We start from the raw sequence: 27,031 nt of genomic DNA on the forward strand, positions 1-27,031 counted from the left end.
GGATCTGGCCTTCTAAGGAGCAGTCAGGGTTGATCTCCTCTAGGACTGACCAGTTTGATCGCCTTGCAGTCCAAGGGACTTGCAGGAGTCTTCTCCAGCACCAGAGTTCGAAGGCCTCTATTCTTTGGCATTCAACCTTCTTTATGGTCCAACTTTTACAACCATATATTGCAACTGGGAAAACCATAGCCTTGACTATATACACTTTTGTTGACAGGGTGATGTCTCTGCTTTTTAGTACGCTGTCTAGATTTGCCATAGCTTTCCTCCCCAGGAGCAAGTGTCTTTTAATTTCTTGGCTGCAGTCCCCATCTGCAGTGATCTTGGAGCCCAGGAAAATAAAAACTGTCACTACCTCCGTTTCTTTCCCATGTATCTGCCAGGAATGTTGAGTTTCAAGCCAACTTTTGCACTCTCCTTCTTCACCTGTCTCAAGAGGCTCTTTAGTTCCTCTTGACTTTCTGCCATTAAAGTGGTATCATCTGCATATCTAAGGTTGTTGATATTTCTCCCGGCAATCTTAATTCCAATTTTTGATTCATCCAGCCCCACCTGTCTCATGATATGTTCTGCATATAAGTTAAATAGACAGGGTGATAGTATACAGCCTTGCCGGACTCCTTTCTCAATTTTGAATCAATCAGTGATTCCGTGTCCAGTTTTCACTGTTGCTTCTTGACCCGCATATAGGTTTCTCAAGAGACAAATAAGAGGAACTGGTATTCCCATCTCTTTATGAACTTGCCACAATTTTTTGTGATCCACACAATCAAAGGCTTTAGCATAGTCAATGAAGCAGAACTAGATGTTTTTCTGGAACTCCCTAGCTTTCTCCATGATCCAGCGTATGTTAGCAGTTTAATCTCTATTTGTTTTAGGCCTAGAAAAAAACCTTGAAAAAATTGCTAAACTGCGCTGCATAGCTGCATAGGGATTTAAACATTCAAGTAGAGAGAACAAAACTAATCCCATTCCTCTTAAAGGTAAATTGCTTCTTCCCTTGGACACTCAACTACTTCTATAAGATTTTCTAAGTCCTGCACAGAAGGATCTTCTTCCTAGCCTGTATAGATACTTTCTATACTAGAGTGACAGATGGCTTATATGCCGAACTTCCATATGAAGATTGAGAATATATTTGCTCAAATATAGAGGTTAAGTCTATTTCAAATATCCTCTTAACATGCCTACTGCATTCTCATTGGTGATTAGAACCAATAGGCCAGGTCTTAAGTCTGAAAGACTCTATTGACTATTGACTCTACTCAAATGTTTTGAAGGCAGTATCAACTTTTTTATATTTTTATTTTATTATAATCTCAGTTTATAGAAATCTGTAGGTGCCTTCAATAAATTGTTTATAAGATTTTTTTCATGTATTTATTTAGGAAATCTATATTGCAGCCTATGCCCATGGTTACTCAAAACCTCATATAAAAACAATAAAACAATAAAACTAATAACAGAACAGTTATATAATAAATTAATATACTAAAATCACCCCCCAGCCTGATGACAGCACCTCACACAAGCCATTTAATGGGCTCCATCCCACTCTGGGTTCCCCAGGCCTGCTGGCAGAACCAGGTTTTCAGTGCCTTCTGGAAGAATGCTAGAGTGGGAGCTATTCTTATCTCTGGGGAGATGATGTTCCAGAGAGGGGGCCACCATGGAGAAGGCCCTTCTTCTGGGTCCCACCAAGTTTATCTCCCCAGAGGATGGGACCCGCAACATTTCCTGCCTCCCCATCTTATAAAAAAGTAAGGAGTCCCTGTGGATTTTACTACATTGCTGACTATAGGGGGATGATGCTCATCTCTATTTCAAAGTCATTGAGCCAATGTTGTCTGAAGACATTTCTGTAGTCGTGTGACCAACATGACATCATGGAGAGCTGTTATCTTCTCATCAGAGTGGTATTTATTTATCTACTTTCATTTGCATGCTTTCGAATTGCTAGGTTGGCAGGAGCTGGGGTGAAGATGGGAGCTCAACCTATGATATGGTGCTCAGATCTCAAACCAGGCTGTCAGCTTTCATATTTGTGTATATTGTATATTATTACATATGTATATATTAATGGTATGCTGTATTTTAAATATTGTGAGTTGATTTTGGACCATAAATAAGAATAAGCAAAGTAAGCAATAGTGAGGCACAAAACCAGAAATGCTACTGGTTCGCTCCAGTTCAGGTGAACCAATAGTGATAAAAACTACCAGTTCAGATGAACCGGTAGTAAAAAACAAAAAAAGCTACCAATTCAGACAAACTGGTAGTTAGCTACCGGTTTGGTTGAATTGGCAGTTTAAAAAGCTACTGGTCAGGCGAACCGGCATTTCCGATGATCAGCTATGTAGCGGGGTTTAGCTTCACTAGGAAATCCTACTTTCTAGCAAAGCTGAACTGTGCTGCACAGTTGATCCCCCCTCGCTGTTCTACTTATCTTCCCAAGCCTCCTTTTGGCACCTACTGCGCATGCGCGTGTGCGCAACATGTGCCAAAAGAAGACTTGGGAAGATAAGTTGAACAGCGAGGGGAGGGAATCAGCTATGCAGCGCAGATTAGCTTTGCTTTCTAGCAGGAAATCCTGCTTTCTAGCAAAGTTAATTCATGAACCACAGCTGATCCCCCCTTGCTGTTCTACTTACCTTCTCAAGCTTCCTTTTGACACACACTGTGCATGGTGGCCAGCGAACCGGTAACAAACCGGTTCGGATTTCACCACTGCACAAAACCACAGTAAAAAAATTATATATAAAATATAAACTGCATGTTAATACAGAGCTAGAAGTTCCACACTTTCTACTGAATTTGGGAAACAATGATATCCTGTATTTTCCTCTTGTTTGGGCAGCAGGATAAGTAATCTCAGTAGATTATCCTATGATGGCATCATCCCATGGTTCAACTCTACAGACTCAAAATTCTCACATGCACAAATATTGATATTCTAAGCAGAACAGTTACCAATGACAAAGTGATGTCTTCCATGCTAGCTTCTGTTCCAACCCAACACCACCTTATAAACTGGGGTCAAGTGCTCCTCCTTCTGGTAGTGAAAGCAAACTGTGCATGCAGGTGAAAATAGCACAATGTAGCTGAAATTACTATCCTCTAGTTATTACTTGGGGGAAAAAAGAGGATTTCACTGCAGCTCCAAAAGGAGAAAATGCCCCAATTCTTTTCATTTTGTTCAATTATTTCCTATTGGAATATCATCTAATGATATCATTCTTTTAAAATGCTTAAAAAAAAAGTCTTACCCCTTCCCAAATAATTTACCTTAGAGGCAGTTATTTTCCCAACAAAGGTGATTAAACTGATATATAAGACAAAAGTTGGGGTTTCATTAGAACCATGGTCCAATTTATTTTTGCATACCTTACTTCTAGAAATAAAGTAGGAAAAGACAGAAGAAACAACTTGGCCAATACTAGTGAACAAAGGCTACAAATGCAAAAACACAGAGAACAGTTCCTAAGGAAATCAAAGCAAAAAAGAAAACAAATTTGGATCAAAAGGTTACGCTAAGAAATAAGAAATTTTATGTATGATTTCAACTTAATTATTAAAAAAATAAACAAGATTTACTGGATGAAACAAATTTAATGTTAAAACTTATGCAGTTTTAAAGTATATAAATTACTGTAGCACTATGGAAAGAAATAATATTACTGTTTCAAATTGTGAAATACCTATTGATATGAATATGAATCTATCCATTGCTTTTAGCCGTGATCAGGAAGTTGGTGTACTCAAGTGGTGTTCACATAACAAAACAACATCATGTTGCCTAGCTCTGCCCCATTCAGGCACGCATGCAATATCTCCATCAACTTAGAAAAGGGCTGGACTTTATGTCACAACACTGTGGTTATGATGCTATTGCTGTGAACCACTTTTTCCTTCTTCTGATGGTTCTATGTCTATTTAGAACCATCATTCACTGTTATTTTTTTAATTGCCTGGCCTACTGCATGTGACATATCATTCTTATGGTTGGAATATAAGCTATTATTTCAATGGCAATTGCCCATTTGGATAGTCCATAATAGATGGGGGAACTGTTGTTTTCAACAGAGAGATGGCAGAATATAAATAAATAATAAATAAACAAATTCCGGTCTCTTACAGTAGCACTGATGATGTTACCTAGTTTGGGGAATGAAAGGTCTGTAAGAAATCAAGCAAGCTTAGACTTCCAGTCTGGCTCCGCTGGGTTGAAAAGCAGTCTTGTTTAGACTGCTAACTCCATAGTCTGTAGAACTGTCAGGACATCGTAAATCAATTGTCCGACAGCTTGTAAATCTCCCCCTCAGGCAAAGAGGGAGAGATGAGCATTCAGGCTGAAGTTGAGACACTCAAAAAAGCCACAGAAAAAGTTTCTGGAGGCTTGAGGGGAGTGCTCCTTCCATAGCCTGAAAAGCTCCAGACTCGGAGGGGCATCTGCCTTTTGGCAGAAAAAAACATAGCGTCCAGTCTCCGCGGCAGAAATTGATTTGTGATGGATTGTAACACGAACAGAGCAGAAACTGGAGTTCTAGCATTTGTTTGTAAGAAGACTGCAAGCCCCTGAGGATACATTTGTTGCGAAGATAGGAGAGAAGAATGCAAATGGCGTTTTGTGGAATGTGTGTATTGGTAACGAAAGTTAAGGAAATGCTTATTAACAGCTAATGTGGAACTAGGAGATATAAAAGAAGACACTGACTAAATGGAAGAAATGAGAATTTTATGATTTATATTTTTTCTTCTTCTTTGGGATTATAGTGATTTAGAAGAAAAGTTTTTTGAATTTTTCTTTTTTAACTTCTTTTTGTCCGTTGTTACATTATATTTTAAAAAATGGCTTTTAAGCAAATAGTACCAAAAGCCACTAAAAACTTTGAAATTTCTTCAGTTCAGATTCGAAAATTAAAAGAAGAAATTAAAGAGGAATTAAGAAAATTTTTACAGGAGTTTTTGGAGATTCGTTTTTCAGAAATAGATCAAAAATTTGATGAAATAGAGAAAGAGATGTTAGATTTTAAGGAAGTGGGAAATGAAAATGGTAAAGGATGCAATTTCGCAAATATTAAGCTCTTGTATTCAGATGGAAGATAATTTTGAAGAAATTAATAAAGCTAATTTAGAGTTGCAAAGGAAAATAGAGGAAATTCAAAATAATCAAAATAATTGGAACTTAAATAATAAGATGGAAGATATACAGGCAAAAGTAGATAGGGCAGATGAAGAAAAAGTAATATTACAATATAGATTAATGGAATATGCTATAAGGGTGAGGGGGTTGAGGGAAAGTAGGAAGGAAAATTTAAAAGAGAGTTTTACGCAAGCCTTTGCTCAGATAAAGGGTGTGGAGCCAGAATATTTTGAGATTAATATTGAAAGAATTTATCGTGTTAATTCTTGGGCAAGACAAAATAGATTACCGAGGGATGTGGTTATTTATTTTACAACTAAAAAGATTAGGTATGAAATCTTGCAAGCCTTTTATAAAAATAAATTTCAAATATTGGGACAAGATATAAAAATGATGAAGGAAATTCCTCCTAAAATGTTAAGAAAGAGAAGAGAATTTGCTTTTTTAGTGGATGAGTTTAAGAAACATCAGATATATTTTAGATGGGAAGTTCCAATGGGTTTGTCAGTGAATTTTAGAGGCAGAAAGTATTTTCTTAGTTCAGTTATGAAAGCAAGACACTTCTATATTAATGTTTTAAAGAGTGGGAATCCTTTGTTGTTAGATGCTAAGTTAACTGGTTTGGAAATGATGGAAAATAGAATAGGAGAGGGGAGGAATGTTTAAGATGTGAATATGATGATTATGGTTAATTTTTGGAATTGATTTGTTTAGGGTATAAATTATAGGATTTTTGTTATTTGCTATTTGTATGGTATAAACCTATGGGATGATATTATTTAATTGTGAAGGATGGAAAGTAAAATTTATGAATTTAGATAATGTTGTGGATGTAATGATTTTAACTGTTTACTGTTATATTGTGGATGTAACTTAAATGATTATTTGTTTTAATTGACACGTTTATAGACAGTAAAAGTTATGAAGTTAAGCTGGAAATATTGTATTTGAGAGATTTTATTCGTAATGATATTTGATTGATGGAGTAGTATTGGAAGATCGGACATTAAATGTTATGACAATTGAAGAAATATGTAAGTGATGAGAATTTGAGTTCGAGAAGATGGATAGTAATTTAAGAAATGGACTTATGAAATTTGAAGGAATATACAAGTGGGGAAAAATTTGAATTTGAGAAGATAGACTAATTTTTAAAATGGACTGTAAGAAAAACGGACATTAAATGTTATGACAATTGAAGAAATATATAAGTGATGAAAATTTGAGCTCGAGAAGATGGACTGTAATTTAAGAAATGGACTTATGAAATTTGAAGGAATATACAAGTGGGAAAAATTTGAATTTGAGAAGATGGATTAATTTTAAAAATGGATTGTAAGAAGAAGTAATATGTGAAGTTGGTACTGTTTCTTTTCTTTTTTCTTTTTTATTATTCTTTCTTATCTCTTTATTTTTATTGTGAGGGGATTTAAAGTTTTAAAGTTTTGAGGGGTGGGACTTTATGTATATTTTGTATACTTTAGCTTGTGATTGTTGGTCATAATACCCGGTATTTGCTCTGGGAAGTCCGGGGGGTGGAAGGGGTGAGGGGGGGGGGAAAGGGGGGGAATGATACATGGATTGGTTATTAATGTACAGTAATGTCTGAAGATATGAAATTAAAATTTAAATGATATTGGGGCTGCCCGACTGCCATTTCAGAAAGAAAGGGAGAGAGGAGTAGAAGGAAGAAAGTAGGTAGGAAAGAGTTGAGAAGGAGGAGGGGAATAAGAAGGTTAGATAGGATGGAAGAAGGGAGGAGTGGAGAAGGAGGAGAGGAAGTAGTAAAGTGAAGGAGATGAAGGATGGGAAAGTAGTAGAGGGTAGAGGGAGATTGTGAAGAAAGGAAGTGGCAGTTGGGCAGGCCCGAATCAGCAATAAATAAAAATTAATGATTAATGATGGATAATAGTTTGTACATAAATATGATGTTGGAAAATGGAAATATTTTTTTTTAAATAAAAAAAGAAATCAAGCAAGCTCAGAGAGCACCAAGGACCACTCTTACATAATTTCCTGCATAGCAGGAGAGGGGGGAGTCATTAAATTATAGCGTTAATAAGGATAATTCTCAATGAAGTTTAATATATGCCCATCTGTTGTCCTCCTTTGCTGTGGTCACACCTTTAGAAAAAGTAACTGCTATTTTAGGTTATCAGCATTAGGTATGTATGTCACTTTGACCAAAAAAAAAAAAAAAGATAGGAATAAATATTGTATCTTTGTCTCTGCTGATAGTTATGCTATTTGGATATTGATCAAGCTATAAAATTTTATATTATTTTAAAAAATGGATGTTTGTATTCTAAAGATATTATTAAGATAAATCCATTTTACATCAGGCTTGGCATTTTTTCCGGATTTATCTAAACTGTACTTCTGTAATAATTAAACTGTAAGACATACTGTATATCCTCACTTATTAGTGTCCTGCTCCTTTGATAGGAAGTAATAAAAAGTATATGAGATTTCAGCATGATCTTTTTTCCTTAGCACTTCCCGCCTAAATTTATGCAAACTCATTTCTTGTAGCAGAATTAATAATAATCTACTTCATAACACTACTTCAATGAAATATTACGTCTGCCACAACTGTAATTTCCTGTGTTTTGCTAATGATAATAAGAAAATTATGTAGGTTTATAAAAACAGACAAACTATGTGGCTTTAGACAACTTCTACCATTTTTAACAGGGTTGCTACAAGCCAGGAACATTGGGATAAACTCATCTATTTTATGCCAATTTCCTTGAAAGAGGATAAAATGTGAAATATGTTAGAACTTTAAAAAGCTGATTTTCAACAGACCGGAAATTTTTTTCCTGAAATGTCAGCTGGCTCAGAATACCGCATTCTTTTATTTTCAGGTACACAGGCAACTATTATAAAGGAATAGCATAATGAAAAGATTGGCCAAGTTATCCTGAAAAATAATCTAAATTTATAATTTCAGTCTTATTGGCTGAAATCAATTTAAACCTCCTTATAAGTCATCTACGAGTGGATTTTAGAGCTATAGCATGAGCATTCCCATAGTCAACAACAGACCATTTTCATACCACTAGGTGCATTTCTGCCATAGAGCAGCTTAGGTGCGTGAAGGCCTATGTGCATGTACAGAAATCTGGTACAACTGAGTTTATCCCATCACAGTTAATCCAGAGCAGGTTCCCCTTTGCAGATATTCATGTTCTATATGTACTTATAGTCCCCCAAGGTAGAAATAAAACACTGATGGGCCCAGTAGCAAAGTCCTTTAACAGCACTATATTTACCTAGGCTTTTATTTAACATACCTTTTTATACCAGAAACGTGAATAGGTAGACCTCGATTTATGACCATGACTGGCCTCAAAATTTATGTTACTAAGCAAGGCAGTTGTTAAGAGTTGTGCCTCATTTTATGACATTTTTGCCACAGCTTTTAAGTGAATCATGCAGTTTTTAAACTAATCTGGCTTCCCCATTGATTTTGCTTGTCGGAAGTCAGCTATGAAGGTTACAGATGATGATCACATGGCCATGGGACAGTACAACTCTCATAAATATGTGCCAGTTGCCAAGTGCCCGAATTTTGTTTATGTGACTATGATGATGCCACAACAATTGCAAATGTGAAACCTGGTCATAAGCCACTATTTTCAATGGATGGTTATGAGGACAGCCTATAATAGTTTCTTAATAGGGAGCAATTAGGTTTTCTCCCTTACTGACAATACTGTAGCTGTATTAAGTTGGTGAAAATTTCACAGTACTAACTGAGCACACTGATGCATTTTAAAATTTCCATGCCCTGGGCAATGTCCATAGCTGATTGGTTGTCTCCTCTAGGATATTGCGTGTGATTTTGTATGAAGTAGAGCAGTGGCACCCAACCTTTTGGGCACCAGGAACTGGTTCCGTAGAGAGAGGGGGCATGGGTTCGTGTTCTGCCTGCATCCCACGAATGAGGCTTCGCTTGTTTGTGCAGCCCAGTTTATGGCATGCCACGGACAGGTATAGGTCTATGGACCCAGGTTGGGGACGCCTGAAGTGGAGGATTCTAAAAGAATGGACCATTAATAGAGGCACCTGCAATCAGTGTCAGTTGGGCTACATTTGTTTCTTCTATGCTTTCTCCATGACTACAAAAAAGATACTGGTATTTGCCTTAATTCTACATATGTTGAAATAGCCAGAAAATCTACATTGCTTGCAACATTCAAATTTATTTATTTATTTATTTTATTTATTAAATTTTTATACCGCCCTTCTCCCGAAGGACTCAGGGCGGTGTACAGCCAAAGATAAAACATGAAATATATACAATTAAAACATTTAAAATCTAGCAAATTACAAAAAGGCTGATAATTAAAAAATTTAGTTTTAAAATTTTAGAAATATTAATAAAACCCCGAATTAAAATGACATATGTGTTATGATAATGCCAGGTGGCTGTATTAATTGAGCAATTCAAATGCTGGGATAAGAACTTTCTGTAGTACTGAGGAATCAAAGCTGTCACTAAAACCAGTACAGATATGGAAAAGGGGGGTCTGCATATATCCAATGCAACACACAGTGCTGTTTTATGCATTTATTAGATTTATGCTATGGTCAATTCCACATGAGTCAACACTAAGCTTGCAAGGTGATGCCCACTGAAATACTACAGTTATGAAACCCAAAGTTTTTCAAGTTAAGCTTGTAAATTGATTATATTGTACTTTCTTTGATCATAGGCAAAACTAGAAATTAGCCTTTCAATGCAGCTGGAATCATCAACTTAAAAAATATTATTGTAAGCAAGTTAATTTACCAAGAAGAATGAGGAGTCTTGGTACAATGCACTAGACCAATGATGAATTGTGTTGATGTTGAAAACAATAATATTCGGATAGGAAAACTTTAGGCAGATGAATAACAGTCTGAAGTTCCCCTTCACTTACAAAAAATTAGGGACGAGGTATATGTTTGGCAAATAAATTCTGTTATAGTTAAAAAGTAATTCAGAGAAAATTATTTATATATATCTGGCTCATACATCTAGATTTTTAGAGCTAGATTTCTGAACAAACCAGAATTCAATATGTTAATGCTCAAGTTAACCTTATGTCTTTACAAATGAAGTTCACCAGCTTTCAAACATCTAGATAACTCCCAGAAACTGAATTAGCTTGTCAGAATGAAGTTTTTGTTTTCCTTAATTTTAATCATCAAATTAAACATCTAAATTTCCAAACCAAGAGCATTCTGAATAAACAATGATTTCTATTTTTGTCTGTATGAAGATACCTTAGCATCCATTCGGCATTAAAACAAGCTTATATCTACATACTCTTAACTTAAAGAGCAGGATATTTGCAACAAACAAGTCTGTATTCAATTCTGAAAATATATTGCTTCCAATGTGCTTCAAATATCCTCATATGCATCAATAGCTGCAACATGCACCATAACATGTAACCTTATTGGTTGATCCCTTGAGATTCTCAACTTCCTTCTTCCCACTGCTTCATCCAAGTGGTTGATCATTGATTGCGTTTTCTGACAATCCTTCCTAATTATATCAAAATGATATAATGTCTCCTGCTAGAGCAGGGGTTGGACTGAATGACCTCTGAGGTCCCTTCCAGCCCTGGATTGCTGTGATGTTTCAAAGCATCCACTGAAGCTGCGTCTAGTGCCAGGGTTTGTGGTTCTTTCTTCCTCTCCTTTTTCTCTCCCTCCCTTCTCATCTTCCTTCCTTCCTTCCTTCCTTCCTTCCTTTCTCCCTTCTCTCTCTCTCTCTCTCTCTCTCTCCCTTCCCTTCCTCCTTCTCTCTCTCTTTCTAAGGCTAGGATACCCACCCGAAACAAAAACTTCTTTAGATGAAGCCGACTTCTGGCTGCCAGCACTGGCAACTAGCTGATTGGCTAGTGGCTAATTGTCCCAGGAAGCGAAAAGCCCGGAACTAACAGTGTGGCATCGAATGGGCCGTGGCTGATTAGCTGTGGAAAATGAGCGGGGGCATGTCACCCAAGGAGAAAAGCTAGAGGAGAATCCCCCAAGGTGAAGCCTAGCAGAGAAGCAGGTACGGCCAAGGGTAGGAGGTGAAAAGTTCCAATCCATCCTTCCTAGTTCAAATACAGTGCGGAGTTTACTCAGAGTCTCAAATTAATGAACATCCCATAAAGTGATCGTTCAGAAGGCATAAGTAAAGCACCTCAATAAGGGGTCCTCCTCCCCAAGGCTGTGGCCTATCTGGAATCATGCGAGTGGTGCTTATGCAAGTGCGCAGCTTGATTTGCATAAGCAGCAGGCCGGCATGCGTGCACATCCTGTACAGTTCAATATACGCAGGTTGAGCTGCATGTGCATGTATGCTGGCCTGCCATTATGCAAATCGAGCTGCGCACATGCATGCACAGGCCCACCTCTCATGCGGCCCAGTTTTTCTCCCAGCCAGGCTGCCAAGCCCCAAAGGTTGGAGACCACTGACCTAGATGCTTAAAAGAAAACAGGAATCTATTAAAATGCTTAAAACGTATCTAAATACGTACATATAACAGGAAACTTTGCTATGCCATAACTATTGAATTTACAAGGTGTTCTCAGTGCATTGTAATTTCAGCCTACTTTGCTTTCAATTTGTCCCCACCACCTGCAGAATGCAGATCCTTTTTAGAGTGTGCTATCAAGTAAGTGTGAAACAAAATTGGAAATTGGGAGCATGGTGAGCTTGTCAGTGATCCCAGTTAAAAAGCAAGGCATACCGATAGGAGAAATGCAGGTTCCAACCAATGAGGGGGGATGAAAGACCCTGTGTGTGTGTGTGTGTGTGTGTGTGTGGTTTTCCAAGTTTGCAGAGCAGCTGGAATATTTTGCTCCTGGCAATACATCAAGGCTAGTTTGAAGCCAGCACTGAATGAATGAAAGGCATTGTGCAGCAGAAGTAAAGTGGTAGATTTCACTTTGTTTGTGTTTATGTGTGTGTATTTGTGTGTGTGCACATGCATGCACACACGCACAGGCATTCATGCATGAGAAGGGAAGATGCATATTGGAATCAGAGTCAGGTTTCACACCTGGAAGGATATTCCTGTCTTCAATTTAAGAAAACAAAACCTACCTAAGAAATATGGGCAATGTAAACAAAGTGTCATTTACAGAATTTGGATATAGAGAGTAGTAACTAAATATAGAGTGATTCACTTTAATTACCCAGTTTTGATGAACGGTTAGTAGAAATTAAGACAATAGATAATAATGGCAGCCAGACTCATTAGCTATTTAAGATGGCAAGAACATTAAAAATTGTTGGAACCAATTATTGTAAATAATTTTATACCAAGCCCACAACTAACTGAATTAGTGTATCCAAAAGATCATGCAGTTGTAGTTTTTGAATAAGTTAGAATCCTTTCATTTGTTTTCTCAAAACTGAGTGAATCTTTAGAATCTATTTTTTTTATTATGGAAAAACCATCTTAGAATCTTTATCCAAGGTCCTTTATCTTCAGTCTCCTAGACTGTGCCAAAAGCAAAATGTAGTTTTTATATTAAAATAATATTTCTCATATCCAAACCTGGACGCAGGTGCACTGAAGCTTCTCCTGGTGTAACTTGAATATTAGCCTCACTGCTGGGCACTGTTACATCAACTTTAGGACTTTCTATGAAATCTGGCTTGCAGCCTCTTTGGATTAAATGTAAAACTATGTCACATCTTTCTTTCAGCTTTGTTCCAGCCATGAAATCCTATTTGAATGGGGGGAAAGCAAAATACATAATCAAAGTGTAAGAAGTTGGAGAACTTTCATTTCATTTAAACAAAAAGTTATTATCCAAAATCAACAATAAAGCCAACATAACCAAACCATTTGTAATACCACTGTTTTTGAAGACGGGGGAGATATTGCTGCACATTGCAGCAAAATTGGACATGTGTAAGATTAAAGCACATATTCAGGATATTTTATAAGAAATCATCATCGGTATTAAAGGTAAAATACGTAATCTTAAGACCAAGTACAAATGCTGGTATTCATCTTTAATGTCTGTAATAGTAGATGAAATTTTATCTAAAGGACCATGAGCCTAGCAAATCTGAAGTCCCTTCATATGCCCTTAGGAGAAAATACAAACTTTATATCTCTTTTCTTGGAGAAAGCACTAAATATTATTATTTCAGACTATTTTTAATTTGGGGATCATAAAGAAGCTTATTCCTACATGTTGTTTTGCCAAAGGTTTGGTTAGTTGTTAGAATAGAGAACTAAAACCTTGGATAAGAATGCATCTTAGTGGCCTCTATCTGTCTGTTGACTCAAGATAGCTCCTTACTTTAAGGAAGAGCTTTATTACATGAAGCACCGGAGAAGATTTATTTATTTATTTACTTATTAAATTTGCTTGCCGCCCATCTCACTGTAATGGAGTGAGGCTGTTAAGAAAGAGAATGAATGACCAAACATGGGGAAAAGTTTAAGTTTGAGCCTACTGTGCCTTTCGTGTATATGTACCCTCAAGTCAATGTTCAAGTCAGTTTTATGTATTTTTGTGTATATGTGTGTGCCTTCAAGTCAGTGTTGATTCCTGGTAACTGGAATTTGCTAAGTGTGAGAAATCCCAGGAATTTCCCAAGCACCATTCTGTCAAAATTGAAGGGTTGCAAAATCCTACTGTATAAGTAGAGAAGGAAAGGTAAACAACTAATTAACAGCTGACTAATACAAAGAAACTGTTTACCTCTTGAACACACCAACCACATTCAGGACCCACAGCAAGACAGGCAGTACATGTTGCTGCATTTGATACGACACATCTGTTGTCTGCTACAAAAAGAAATAAACTATTAAACTAACTGCAAAACATTCGAAGGACCAAGGCATAATTTATAAAATGTTAATCCTTGTACTTATGACGTCTTTTATTTTAGAACTAGGCAGCTCTTCTGAAAGCATGAAAACAATATTATCAGTCTTAACCAAAATGGGAAGTGATGCAATCATAACAAACAAAGAAAGACATTCCTGATGAGTTGTGGTAAAAAGTCTTTTAGAAACTTCAAATTTGAAATAAAGTTTTCATCCTCTCTCTTTTTGAAAAGCAACCAATGTGATTTTTTGGGAGATTGGATTTGTTTCTTTATCCTCAAGCCAGGGATAAGCAATGTTTTGCACTAGAGAAGCTATTAAATTACAATCCCCAGCATTCATGGTTCTTAAGGATGATGAGCATTTTTGATCAACAGCTAGAATGCCATATGTCACTTACTCTGATTCATCCAGTTACATGCAAACTGCTACATGCAGTTTGGTTCCTGCTTAGTTCATTTATGGAAATTCTGCTACAATTGTACCTTTTTCTTGTTAAACTGGCAAGCTGAAGAAGGCATGGGATACATATTTCATAAAAATTCAAACACTACCCAATATTATTATTACATCTATTGCCTATCAACTCTTCTTACATTAAATCTTAACTATCATTTGTCATAAATGAAGCATTTATGCTTCAGATTAAAAAACTATTCTAATTTGGCCACATTACTGTGACTACTACTGTTTATTTCCAAACCATATCCTTTGTATATTTGATATGTTGTTAGAAGTTTGTACTCTCCTAAAGGACAGCATGCCATCAACTATTTTCATCCCTTTGTCAGAGCATACTGGAAGACAGCCATTGAAATATAATCTGTTTTGTGTTCAGTCACTTTGCAGAGTTTCAGTACAGCAACAATATCCATAGAAGATGAAAATTAAAAAGTACATTTATTTCAAATTCTACAACAGAAATGGTAACGTTTTGTTATTAAATGATAGGTCCCCTTTTTCAGTATGAGCCAAATATGAAATGAAACAGTGGAGGGATTCAAGTAATTTAACAACCGGTTCTCTGTTCTAATGATTTCTTCCAACAACCAGTATGCCAAACTGCTCAGAAAGTTAACAACTGGTTCTCTCAAAGTGGTGCGAACTCGCTGAATCCCACTACTAAAATGAAAAGAATAAACCAAAATGTCAATGACTCTTTTCATTAAAAAGTGAATGCCAGTATATTAAAAACAATTTTGAAATTAGAGCAGGTCAAAACAGAGCCAGAACACCCTTCCAAAATATATTTCAGTTATATGTACTTATAGCCACATGGCAAAGAGCTGGACATGAGCCACGTGCTGATAACTTGATTACAAGAACTGCAGAATCTAATGGTTTAAAGTCTTCATTTCATCTGTTTATTCGAATTCAGATAATCATGTTACATAATATTTACTTATTACTTCAGTTTATATGCTGCATTCTAGCATATGATTAAAAACTTGTTAAAAATATCACTTAGCTTTCTCTCTATCACCAACTTTATATAGTTCACCAAAAGTTAGATCACTGAAATATATAGTGTCTGGAGACATATTATAGGGCAAAGTATATCAGTAAGATGAATCATTCTCAAACAATCCATTTAATTTTGTACGATCGCTATTCGTGTTCTCCAAATTGTTGCCTTCCCAAAGCGTTGGCCGATGTCTTCTAATGTTTTCTTTCACCAAGCCCACAAGGCAGGTCTTCCCAGTAAAGGGCATTAACTCTCCAAAATCCTAGAAAGGAGTTTATCCCAGCCCTATTTAATCATTGTAGATTATAATTTAGGTTCAGGTTCCCTCCTCCCTGACTCAATAAGGATATAAGGGGAATGGAAGATAAAACATAAGAAGACTTGCAAAATTCTATTATTACAGCTTATTTCATTAAAGTATGCTATAGTCTTACTGTGGGATTGGTTTTTTTTTTATATAGTCTGCTTCATATAGCTGACAATGGAATACTATTTTGTTACTGCCTCCTGCTGAATTTTTACCCTTTTAAAACTGTGCAAGTTTTGACAGTAGGGGAAAAAACTATTAAAGCTTTTGTCCAACTAAATTTTGTTATTAATATCCAGTGTCTAATAACAGATCAACTACTGCATACCTACAGAAGACAGCAAGACAGATTGCCCGTAACAAGCTTTTTGAACCATATTTGTTTTAAAGTCATACATTAATAAGTGTTGCATGGAAACAAACATGAGTTAGGGTTACATAATTTTAAAAATACAATCTGTTTGGTTAATAATACATTTCGATAATTTCTTATAGAAATAAAATTTATAGATATATTGACTCAGAAAATATTTTTCTGCCAGTCTACTTCTAAAGAATTAGAATTAAAGCATAACTAAATCAGTTGTACCTTTTTTCTTTTTTTCTAAACCTAATAATAAAGCTCAAATATTTCTACAACTTGGTTCAGTATATAATTTTTAAAATATTTTATTAGCAGAATCCAAACAAAACTGGTAGAAATGAATATCTATGTTGTAAAAAAAATCAAGGGGCAAGCTTCTACTGGCTATTCTACTGAATATGTATCAATAGGCAAGAGAAGCTGCATTTTGGCTCCCGTACATTAAACAGTCATATGTACGGTATGTATTAAACCCTCAGGCATAACTAGTTGTGCAGTGTCGAACTGTATATCAACTTGTGCATTCTAGGAGAATTACATTTCATTTCCCTAAATAAGACATAATAGGCCAGGCATTGCAAGAATGAATACTGTGGGGGTAAGGGTGGGGAATGTATTACTTGGGCAAGATAAAATTCAATATAGACCTGAATTAGATTATGACATATACACTGTGCAAGCCGCAGAATATTCAAATCAAATTTTTTATTCTGAAAATTAATTACATAGACTCTGACATCATAATTAACTCTCTTAAAATCAGTCACTTATCTAAGACCAGTACATAGTTATTTAACCAGCAGTAAGACATTTGATTCTCAAATCCTAGATCTGGAGAAGCGATGGAGAAATAAGGAGCCAGATCTGCCCAAAAAACAGACAGATCTGGAATTAAATGTTTGCCTATCTCAATATTTTACAAATTACTCTTATCTCATGAAGCCTTAAAGTTACTAAACTGGATTGTCTTCAACTCATATTAAATTAATTAATTATGACAATAAGTATAATTTCTTAACAAAATTATACTTTGCATTTGTGCTAATGTGTATGTTTTTTTGATCATTTGTGCTAATGTGTATGTTTTTTTTTGTTTATTTTGATCAAATACTATGGAGAGATTCATTCACATTAATTTTACTCCTGAAAAAATTTCCTAATTACAAGTAGATGATTCTTTTCAATCATCTGCATATATTTGGAATTATTGTCTCATTAAAAACTAAATATGCTTCACCAACTAAAATAATTCAAAAGATACTATTTTCACCCAAATGCACGTCTCATGTTTCCTCCTGATAGAATGAATGTTGCTCATCTTTAAGCAAAGCTCTAGTATTAAAAGTAAATCTGATACGTAATACTATTCAAACATGAAAATATTAATTATTATTCATCTTTGAAACATTATTGAAAATGTTTAGTCCATTTTGTTTTCCTTCAGAATAATTGTAAGCTTTTCTTATGCACCTAAATCTTTCTCTTGCAATACCAATAGTTTAAGGAATTATAAATTGAAATCATTCATGTAACACTTTTCTATTCATTCAGCTATTGCAATACAGTTCTTTAACATTTTTCCTGTCTTGCTTGAGAAGCAACAATGAGTTCGAAAGTAGCAATGAATTTGGAGTTTGAGTTTCCTAGCAGGTCAAGAATACATTCTTTCTTGTAAGTATAGCAAAAAAAAAAAGCAAAAAGCTGCTAAGCTTTTTCATAGCAGTCCTGCTTATTCAATCATGAGCACTTCAATTCATCAATTGTTGACTGCCACATGATATCCTCATATACATAAATTTAACACTGTTGTAGGCGATACTATAATTTTCAGAGTCAACAGGAATACCACAAAGATTTCCTTGTTGGCTATGCCCACCAAGAGACCTTTGAGGGAGTCACTGGCAAAGCCTCTGTAAGTGCTGCTGAGAACTAGGAAGAAACCACATTCCACCACATGCTGCTGGTGTTTCTTTTACACTATGCTAAACATGTGCAGTGACCTCCAAACCCTACCCTGTTACTTCCAGAAACTTTCTTAAACTCTCTGCAATTTGCTTAAGGAAAAGGTCTGCTGACTATGCCCAAATTAGCCCATTCTCATATTTATCTGTAATAGTTTGGCTGCAATGTAAATACGATCTGTTTATTTTAAAGATAAAAAGTATTAGAGGTTAAAAGTGCTTGATGTAAAAAGAGTTGGGCATAATGGTTAAGGCACCAGATTAGAAAGGGGGAGACTGTAAGTTCTACCTTAAATATTTTATTTTATTTTATTTTATTTTATTAAATTTTTATACCGCCCTTCTCCCGAAGGACTCAGGGCGGTGTACAGCCAGCAATAAAATACAAGATATATACAGTTAAAATGAATTAAAATGTAGCAAAATTACAAAACGGCTGAGAGTTAAATTTAAATTTAAAAGTTTAAAATATTAATAAAACCCCAATTTAAAATCAAACTATTATGCCAGTCCCGCTTAAATAAATAAATATGTTTTTAGCTCACGACGGAAGGTCCGAAGATCAGGCACTTGACGTAGGCCAGGGGGGAGTTCAATCCAGAGCTTCGATGCTCCCACAGAGAAGGCCCTACTCCTGGGGGCCGCCAGCCGACATTGTTTGGCGGACGGCACCCTGAGGAGACCCTCTCTGTGAGAGCGTACGGGTCGGTGGGAGGCATAGGGTAACAGCAGGCGGTCTCGTAAGTACCCGGGTCCTAAGCCATGGAGCGCTTTAAAGGTGGTAACCAAAATCTTGAAGCGCACCCGAAAGACCACAGGAAGCCAGTGCAGACTACGGAGCAGTGGTGTTACGTGGGAGCCACACGCGGCTCCCATTACTACTCGCGCAGCTGCATTCTGGACTAACTGCAGCCTCCGGGTGCACCTCAAGGGCAGCCCCATGTAGAGAGCATTGCAGTAATCCAACCGAGACGTAACCAGAGCATGAGTAACCAGAGCGTGATATTGGCCTTAGCCAATCACACTTTCTCAGCCCAACTCACCTCACAGGCTTGATGTAGTGATGAAAATAGGAGGAGTGTTGGATATGATTACTGCCTTGAGTTATTTGTGAAAATAATAAGGATACAAATATATAAGTAAAAGTGTATCTCTGTGTTGTAATCTTAGCTATCATTCTGCAAAGTGTGAACATTCATTTCTGGTTTATACTATTGAACTTTCTAATCAAGTTAAGAAAATGAAGCTTAGATTTAGATAGAATAAATTAGTATAACTTGAATAGCTGAATACTTCGTTTCAGAGTTGAAATTACTTAAAGCTTACGTCTGAGTAAACCTGCTTCAAAAATGTGGTTCATAGTCCTGGATCATTGGCTTAAATCATTGTCAGAACTGTGCCTTTATGTTTTGTTGCGAAGGTTGTAGAGAGTGTGGTGGCACTGCAGCTACCCCAATACCAGGATGAAGATGTCTATCTAGACCCGTTCCAGTCCGGCTTCGGCCCGGATATAGTACGGAGACAGCTTTGGTCGCGTTGGTGGATGATCTCTGGAGGGCCAGAGATAGGGGTTGTTCCTCTGCCCTGGTCCTATTAGATCTCTCAGCAGCTTTTGATACCATCGACCATGGTATCTTGCTGCACCGGTTGGAGGGTTGGGAGTGGGAGGCACCGTTTATCGGTGATTCTCCTCCTATCTCTCTGACCGGTCGCAGACGGTGTTGACAGGGGGCAGTGATCGACTGCGAGGCGCCTCACTTGTGGGGTGCCACAGGGGTCGATTCTCTCGCCTCTCCTGTTCAACATCTATATGAAGCTGCTGGGTGAGATCATCAGTGGCTTTGGGGTGAGATACCAACTGTACGCTGATGATACGCAGCTGTACTTCTCCACCCCAGGCCACCCCAACGAAGCTGTTGAAGTGCTGTCCTGGTGCTTGGAAGCCATACGGGTCTGGATGGGGAGAAACAGGCTCAAGCTCAATCCCTCCAAGACGGAGAGGCTGTGGATGCCGGCATCCCGGTACAGTCAGATGCAGTTGCAGCTGACTGTTGGGGGCGAGTCATTGGCCCCAGTGGAGAGGGTGTGCAACTTGGGTGTTCTCCTGGATGGACGGCTGTCGTTTGAAGATCATTTGATGGCCGTCTCCAGGAGAACTTTTCACCAGGTTCGCCTGGTTCGCCAGTTGCGCCCCTTCCTCGACCGGGATGCCTTATGCACGGTCATTCATGCTCTTGTTACCTCTCGCTTGGATTATTGCAATGCTCTCTACATGGGGTTCCCCTTGAAGTGCACTCGGAGGCTTCAGTTAGTCCAGAATGCAGCTGCGCGGATTATAGAAGGAGCCGCACGCAGTGCCAGTGTAACACCACTCCTGCGCAGGCTGCACTGGCTACCTGTGGCCTTTCGGGTGCACTTTAAGGTGTTGGTTACTACCTTTAAAGCGCTCCATGGCTTAGGACCTGGGTACTTACGGGACCGCCTGCTGTTACCTCATGCCTCCCACCCACCCGTACGCTCACACAGAGAGGAACTTCTCAGGGTGCCGTCCGCCAAGCAATGCCGGCTGGCGGCCCCCAGGGGAAGAGCCTTCTCTGTGGGGGCTCCTACTCTCTGGAACGAACTTCCCCCTGGTTTGCGCCAATTGCCTGACCTTCGGACCTTTCACTGCAAGCTGAAGACGTATTTATTTACTCGTGCGGGGTTGGCTTAAATTTAAATTTTAAATTTTTGGATGCATTTTAATGGGTTTTAAATTTTAATATGTTTTAAATTTGGCCAATTTTATAATAAGTTTTTTAATTGTTTATTTTAATTGTATTTTGTTACTGTTTTTATTTTGGCTGTACACCACCCTGAGTCCTTCGGGAGAAGGGCGGTATAAAAATCTAATAAATAATAATAATAATAATAATAATAATAATAATAATAATAATAATAATAATAATAATAATGATGTTCAAATTTAGACAAACTACATTTACCTGAAAATAATAGACAAATGACTTTTATTTCTCTTTTGGACAAATCCTGTGGGAAAAAAGGTGAAAAGCTCATTCTCTGACCACTAAACTGTGCCTTAAATTATATCTAAGCATAACCAAAAAGTGTGTATTCAAATAATTGAACTATTAATAAAGACACTGGTGGAATAGGACCGGGTGTTTTGTTAATATGATTTATTGGATTAGGGATTTTCTGTCTTCACCGTGAGTTGTACTGTGTTGGGGAGGTGCACTGAGGGAGCTCAACCAATCTCATTATACATATGTTGTGCACTGACAATAAAGATTTGAATTTGACTAATAGTTCAATGCTATCCCTATGAAATAGCATATGGAACCTTGGGAGACAAGAAGAAGAGTCGCAGATGGAATAAACAGCCTCTAAAAGCTATCTCAGCCCACAAAGTAGGAATGGACTTTTCAGAAGGGATTTTCTTCATTTTTAAAGAGTAAAAGGAAAGCAGAGGAGAAATATTTTCGGTTTTGCAAGATTCTGTTAATTTAACCTTAGGATAATGATAAATTAGTACTCCTCATTTTGCTTCTTGTCTGGACTACCTGTCAGGGATGGCACCCTAATGCATTTTTATGCATAATCCAGATTTTTAAAAATAGATTGGCATTGACTCTCCTATCAAAAAAACACATTCTTTTCCTGTCCCTATATTTTGTGGCCAAATTTATTTTTATTCAGGAATTAAAACTTCAGAGCCCTTTAGATTTTTCTCATTTTACATGAAATTCTCCAGGTGGCTCGAATTACATAATGTATAGGCACATTGAATACACTCCAAACAAAAGCAGTCCAATTAAAGAAGATACAAGTAGCCCTTGACTTATAACTACAACTGAGCCCAAAATTTCTATTACTAAGCAAGACAAATGTTAAATTAGTGGTAGTCAACCTGGTCCCTACCGCCCACTAGTGGGCGTTCCAGCTTTCATGGTGGGTAGTAGGAGTTTTGTCAAATTGTCAAATTATAAATTTTATAAAGTAAAGTTACTTACCTACTTTATAAATCACCATTACTGTGGAACCGGTGGGCGGTTAGAAAATTTTACTACTAACAGAGATACAAAAGTGGATGGTACGTATAAAAAGGTTGGCTATCCCTGTGTTAAATGAATTTTGCCCCATTTTACAACCTTTCTTGTTACATGAATCACTACAGTGTTAAGTTAGTAACACAGTTCTTAAGTGAATCTGATTTCCCTGTTGACTTTGTTTGTCAGAAGGTTGCAAAAGGTGATCACATGACCCTGGGACATTACAACTGTCATAAATATATGCCAGTTGCCGGCTCCAGTGACGTCACCCTCCTGCTGGGTGCTCTAACAGAGCACTCCGTGTTAGAAGATTGTAAAAGTCAGTGAAACAGAAAAAAAATCACTGTTCACTGAGCTTAGCATAACCTCTGGGTGAAAGAGGTTATCAGAGTTGTGGGAAAGTGGCAGGTCTGACAGGGGGTTTGCTCTCAAGAGCGAATTTTCCTGGATTTATGACCCCACCGAATTCCACTCCCTCCAACTTCAGCACGCTCCTGTTTTTATCAGGAAAAAGGAGTGGGAATGTCGCTTCTGCTCTAAAGGACTTATTAAATTGATTGATATTCTAAGCAGACGGGAATTTCACAAGCGTTCGATCTTTGATGTAGAATCAGCACGGCAAGTACCGACTCCCTTTTTGAAACTTGAAACCTTTCTTTGTCTTTGATTAATTGACTTTTAAAATGGCGTCTGAAAGTGAAAGTAAAAATTTTTAGTACGATGAAGCAGCATTATTTGTGGATTGTTACAAACGGAGTTTTTTTATACTGAAAGGAGGGAAGGAGAGTTATTAAGTTTGAATTCCTGATTCTTTTGAAGACAGAATGGCAGCTAAACCTTTAAAGCCTTCTGGAAGAAGGGGATCTGAACCAAGTCTTGAGGAAATATTGAAAGAACAATTAAAACTTTCTGAAGATAGGCAAAAAGAGATGATGGAGAATTTTAATGCAAAAATAAGAGAAGATATTCTTATGGCAGTTCAAGGACTGAGTAAAAAAATTGAAGGATTGGAAGTGGAAATGCAACAGATCTCTCAGTCAAATAAGCATTTAGAAGACAAAATGAAAGGTGTTCAGAAAAAAGTGGATCAAAATGAAGATCAGGTTGTGATATTACAATATAAACTTATGGAAGGAGCTCTTAGAATTGTGGTATGCAAGAAGAGCGAGGAGAAGACTTAAGAAAAATTATATCAGAAGCATTGGCTGAATTTATTGAAGTGGACCCCAAGAGGTAGCTTACCAAATTGATAAAATATATAGAGTTAATTCCTGGATTGCAAGACAGAGAAAGCTTCCTCAGGACATTGTGGTTTATTTTGTGAAAAGGACTATGAGAAATCAGATTCTGCAAGTTTCATATCAGACAACTTTAAAAATTGGAGAACAGGAGTTGAAGGTGTTGAAAGAGATTCCTTCAAAGATGTTAAGAGACAGGAAGGAATTTGCTTTTTTTACACAAGAACTTAAAAAACATCAGATTCAATTCAGATGGGAGGTGCCAGTTGGACTGACAGTATTCTATCAAGGAAGGAGATATAGAATTGACACTGTTTTAAAGGCAAAGGATTTTCTTTCTACAGTTTTGAAAGTCGAAATAGAAGTGATAGAAAAACTTCAAGAGACTCAAGAAGGCGTGGTGATCCAAGAGCCTTTATTGCTGCCAGTATTAGAGGAACCACAAGAGCAAAGGGTGACAAGAGGAGCCCTTAAGCGTAAAGAAGAGCAACAGTCTCAAAGTAAAAGTCAGGATCCCAGTATGGAAGCTGTGGGAGGAGCTAGACGGAAGATACCGGAGGAGGAGCTTTCGTTGTCTGCTTCAAAGCTTCAGGAGGCCAGTAATGGCAAATAGAATCTTGTCATGGAATGTTAATGGCTTGAATTCAGCTCAGAAAAGAAGGAAAATATTTCACTACTTGAAACAATTTAAAAATGATGTGATTTGTTTGCAAGAGACACATATAAAATTATCAGACCAAAAATATTTAATTAATTCAAAATTGGGTAACCATTTTGTTGCATCAGCTTTGGAAAAGAAGCATGGAATTGTTGTATATATCAGGAAGGATATACCAGCTAAGTTAATTGAGGCAGATATTCAAGGAAGATTTATTGCTATTGAACTGGTGATAGATGCAAAAAAGACTTTGCTGATAAGATGTTTTATAGATGGCACTTAGATCCCAAAAAATTATCATGTATGTATCCTAATATCCAAGCGAAATGTTGGAGGTGTGATTGTGATGATGCTACATATTTTCATATTTGGTGGACTTGCAAGAAAATTAAGGTCTTTTGGATAAGAATTTGGTGGATTATTCAAAATGTACTGAAGAAGAAGATAAAGTTCCTGCCACAATTTTTCCTTTTGGGAATTATAACGGATTGTACAGGGATTGAGACTAAATTGATTCTGAATTTAATAACAGCAGCAAGACTGTTGATTGGACAATACTGGAAGAAAGAAGAGATACCTACAATAGAAGAATGGATATTGAAAGTTATTAATTTGGCTGAGATGGCTAAAATCTCAGCTTTTAAAAGACAATACGCAGGAAAGATATTTAATTGAATGGAAAATGGATTGATTATCTACAAAACAGATATCAGATTAAGAAATATCAGATTGCCTTTGTATAATTAGAAAGTTATTTTATGTAATGGGGAGGGGGTTGGGAGATGAAAAGCTTTGGATGTGGTTATTTGGACTGGAAGGGAAAATTTTATTCTATGTTTGGTTGTATATATGTATATATGTATAACAATACCTTGTGATTGACCCGGGAAACCGGGGGAGGAGGGGGAAGGGTTTTGGGTTTTTTTGGGAGGGAGGGGGGAAAAACGGGGAAAAATGTTTTTGTTTTTTAAAACTCTTTCAATAAATACATGCCAGTTGCCAAGCATCTGCATTCTGATCAAATGACCGTGAAGAGGCTCTAATGGTTGTAAATGTGACTTTGTAACCTCAAATGGTCACTAGGTGAAACCTTTCAAAGATCATGAAAATGCTACAATCTATTCTGTCTTTAGAAAGATTTAAAAGATACACTGAAATGGCTGTATTTCTCCCAAAGAATGGATGAAATGCCAATAAACTCTTCATTATCAGTGATCAAACCTGAAAACAGGTTTACATGCAAGGCATCCTCTGCTACCTTACATTCCACACTTCCTTTTACAGTACTTATTATTGTAACCTTGTGGAAGTTTTCGTTCTTGTAACTTTTATTTTTTCTTCTTCTAATTCAACTAAAGCAGCAAATGGAAATAACAGCAGATAAAAGGGTAGACACACTAAATGGAAGATGTTTCCCAAGACCAGGGGTCAGCAATCTGCGGCACTGGAGCTGCATGTAGTTCTTTCACCCCTCTGCTGCGGCTCCCTGTCACTCAAAATATGCGTCATAACTGCCAATGTACAACACCCGCTGGCACACGATTTATTGAGCTTTTCAACCCCCAGTAGGCCAATTTGGATAAATCCAAGAAAAGAAAAGTTTCAGAAGGAAACTGAACATTTAATTCAACTACATATGCTAGTTTTGTGATTGCACAAGAAATAGGCATGGGAAGGGTTTTGTGGTTCCTGGTGTTTTCTTTTCTGTGGGAAATGGGTCCAAATGGCTCTTTGAGTGTTTAAGGTTGCAGACCCCTGCCCTAGACATATTAAGCCCATTTTTGCTTAAAACTTGCTTCCCTTCCAACGAATTATCCTTCAATTTTTTTAGCTCTTCTGTGTAATCTACATACATTTTGAATCTCCTAAATTCTCCTATTTCTCTTATAACTGGGCAATTTTTGCTTACTGTACATGTTTTGCTTACATTAAACATTTCTAGAAAGATTTTAGTAAGCTTTGAATCATTCATTATACCTGCCAAAGCAGATCATTCCCAAATTTTAAGTTAATGTAGTTAACATCAGACAATTATCTTCGTTCTTGCTATTAAAATATATTCATTTGATAACCTTCAAATTACTGGGGGGGGGGGGGGGAAATAAGGCAAGTTGTTGTGAGAAATGATTTTGCCATTCACCTCTGTTTTCATCCCAACACCAGATATTTGTTTCATTTGGCTGAACTAAGTTACCATTTGGTGAAAGTCACAGAACAGGAGATTCTTTGTCACTGGGCCATAAAGCTGTTCTTGCTTATCAGCATTCTAAACTTTTTCCTAAGAATTGCCACATTTGAGGTCTACTTTCACGTGTTTCTTTTCATAAATTAAGCACTCTGTTTTGCTTATGTAGGCAGGAGTAACTAAAAGAACTTGCTGAAATGATGATCATAAATTTGCTAACTTCTCACTAACATTGGTACACTTCAAAACTAATCTTTCTGAAGAAGTGAATTTTAGAGATCCAAGTAACCTGCTACTATGAAGAAGGAGAGGCAAGGCTTTCGTTGTTAACAAATGCATGCTCATGTCTGAGAATGGCTTTTGTTGTCATACAGAAGCTATATAGCAAGGTCACAATTTCAATTTAAAGCATGGTAAAACTTACTTTTACATATTTTACTTTTATATTTTACATAGGCAGCCCTTTGATGGAAATGGACTCTCCACTAGAATATTGCTGGTATATCTGCATAGCATGAATCAATCTGTGCTAACAATAGTAACGCACAATAAGTTTATACCCTTACTAGTAGAGAAAGGCACTAGCTGAATGCTAAGAGTGGGCAAAGCTTCTTGTCTGCTTGAAAGATGCCCTATTTAAACATCCTATTTAAATTAAATTTTGAATAGAGGAAACATTATGAGCTATTTTTATCAACATGTTTCCATAATAAAAGCTTTCAAGATTAACAAATGTAGTTCAAAATAAAATTCTGGGCATTAAAAATACAGACATGGTTCCAGCTGATTTAAAATTGATGGCATACCACTAAAATCTACTA

The 27,031-nt window shown here is 36.9% G+C and overlaps 1 protein-coding gene across 1 annotated transcript in view; it reads right to left on the reverse strand.

The window, feature by feature from the left end:
* ITGB8 (integrin subunit beta 8) overlaps nt 1–27,031 on the reverse strand; it is a 61,366-nt gene that overhangs the window by 26,518 nt on the left and 7,817 nt on the right. Inside the window, exons 2-3 of the mRNA XM_058183081.1 lie at nt 13,853–13,938; nt 12,691–12,862 (exon numbers count right to left, since the gene is read on the reverse strand). Coding sequence (XP_058039064.1) covers nt 12,691–12,862; nt 13,853–13,938 — 258 coding nt within the window. The remainder of the gene's footprint in view (nt 1–12,690; nt 12,863–13,852; nt 13,939–27,031) is intronic.

Source organism: Ahaetulla prasina, chromosome 4 (assembly GCF_028640845.1).
Source record: "Ahaetulla prasina isolate Xishuangbanna chromosome 4, ASM2864084v1, whole genome shotgun sequence".
NCBI lineage: Eukaryota > Metazoa > Chordata > Lepidosauria > Squamata > Colubridae > Ahaetulla > Ahaetulla prasina.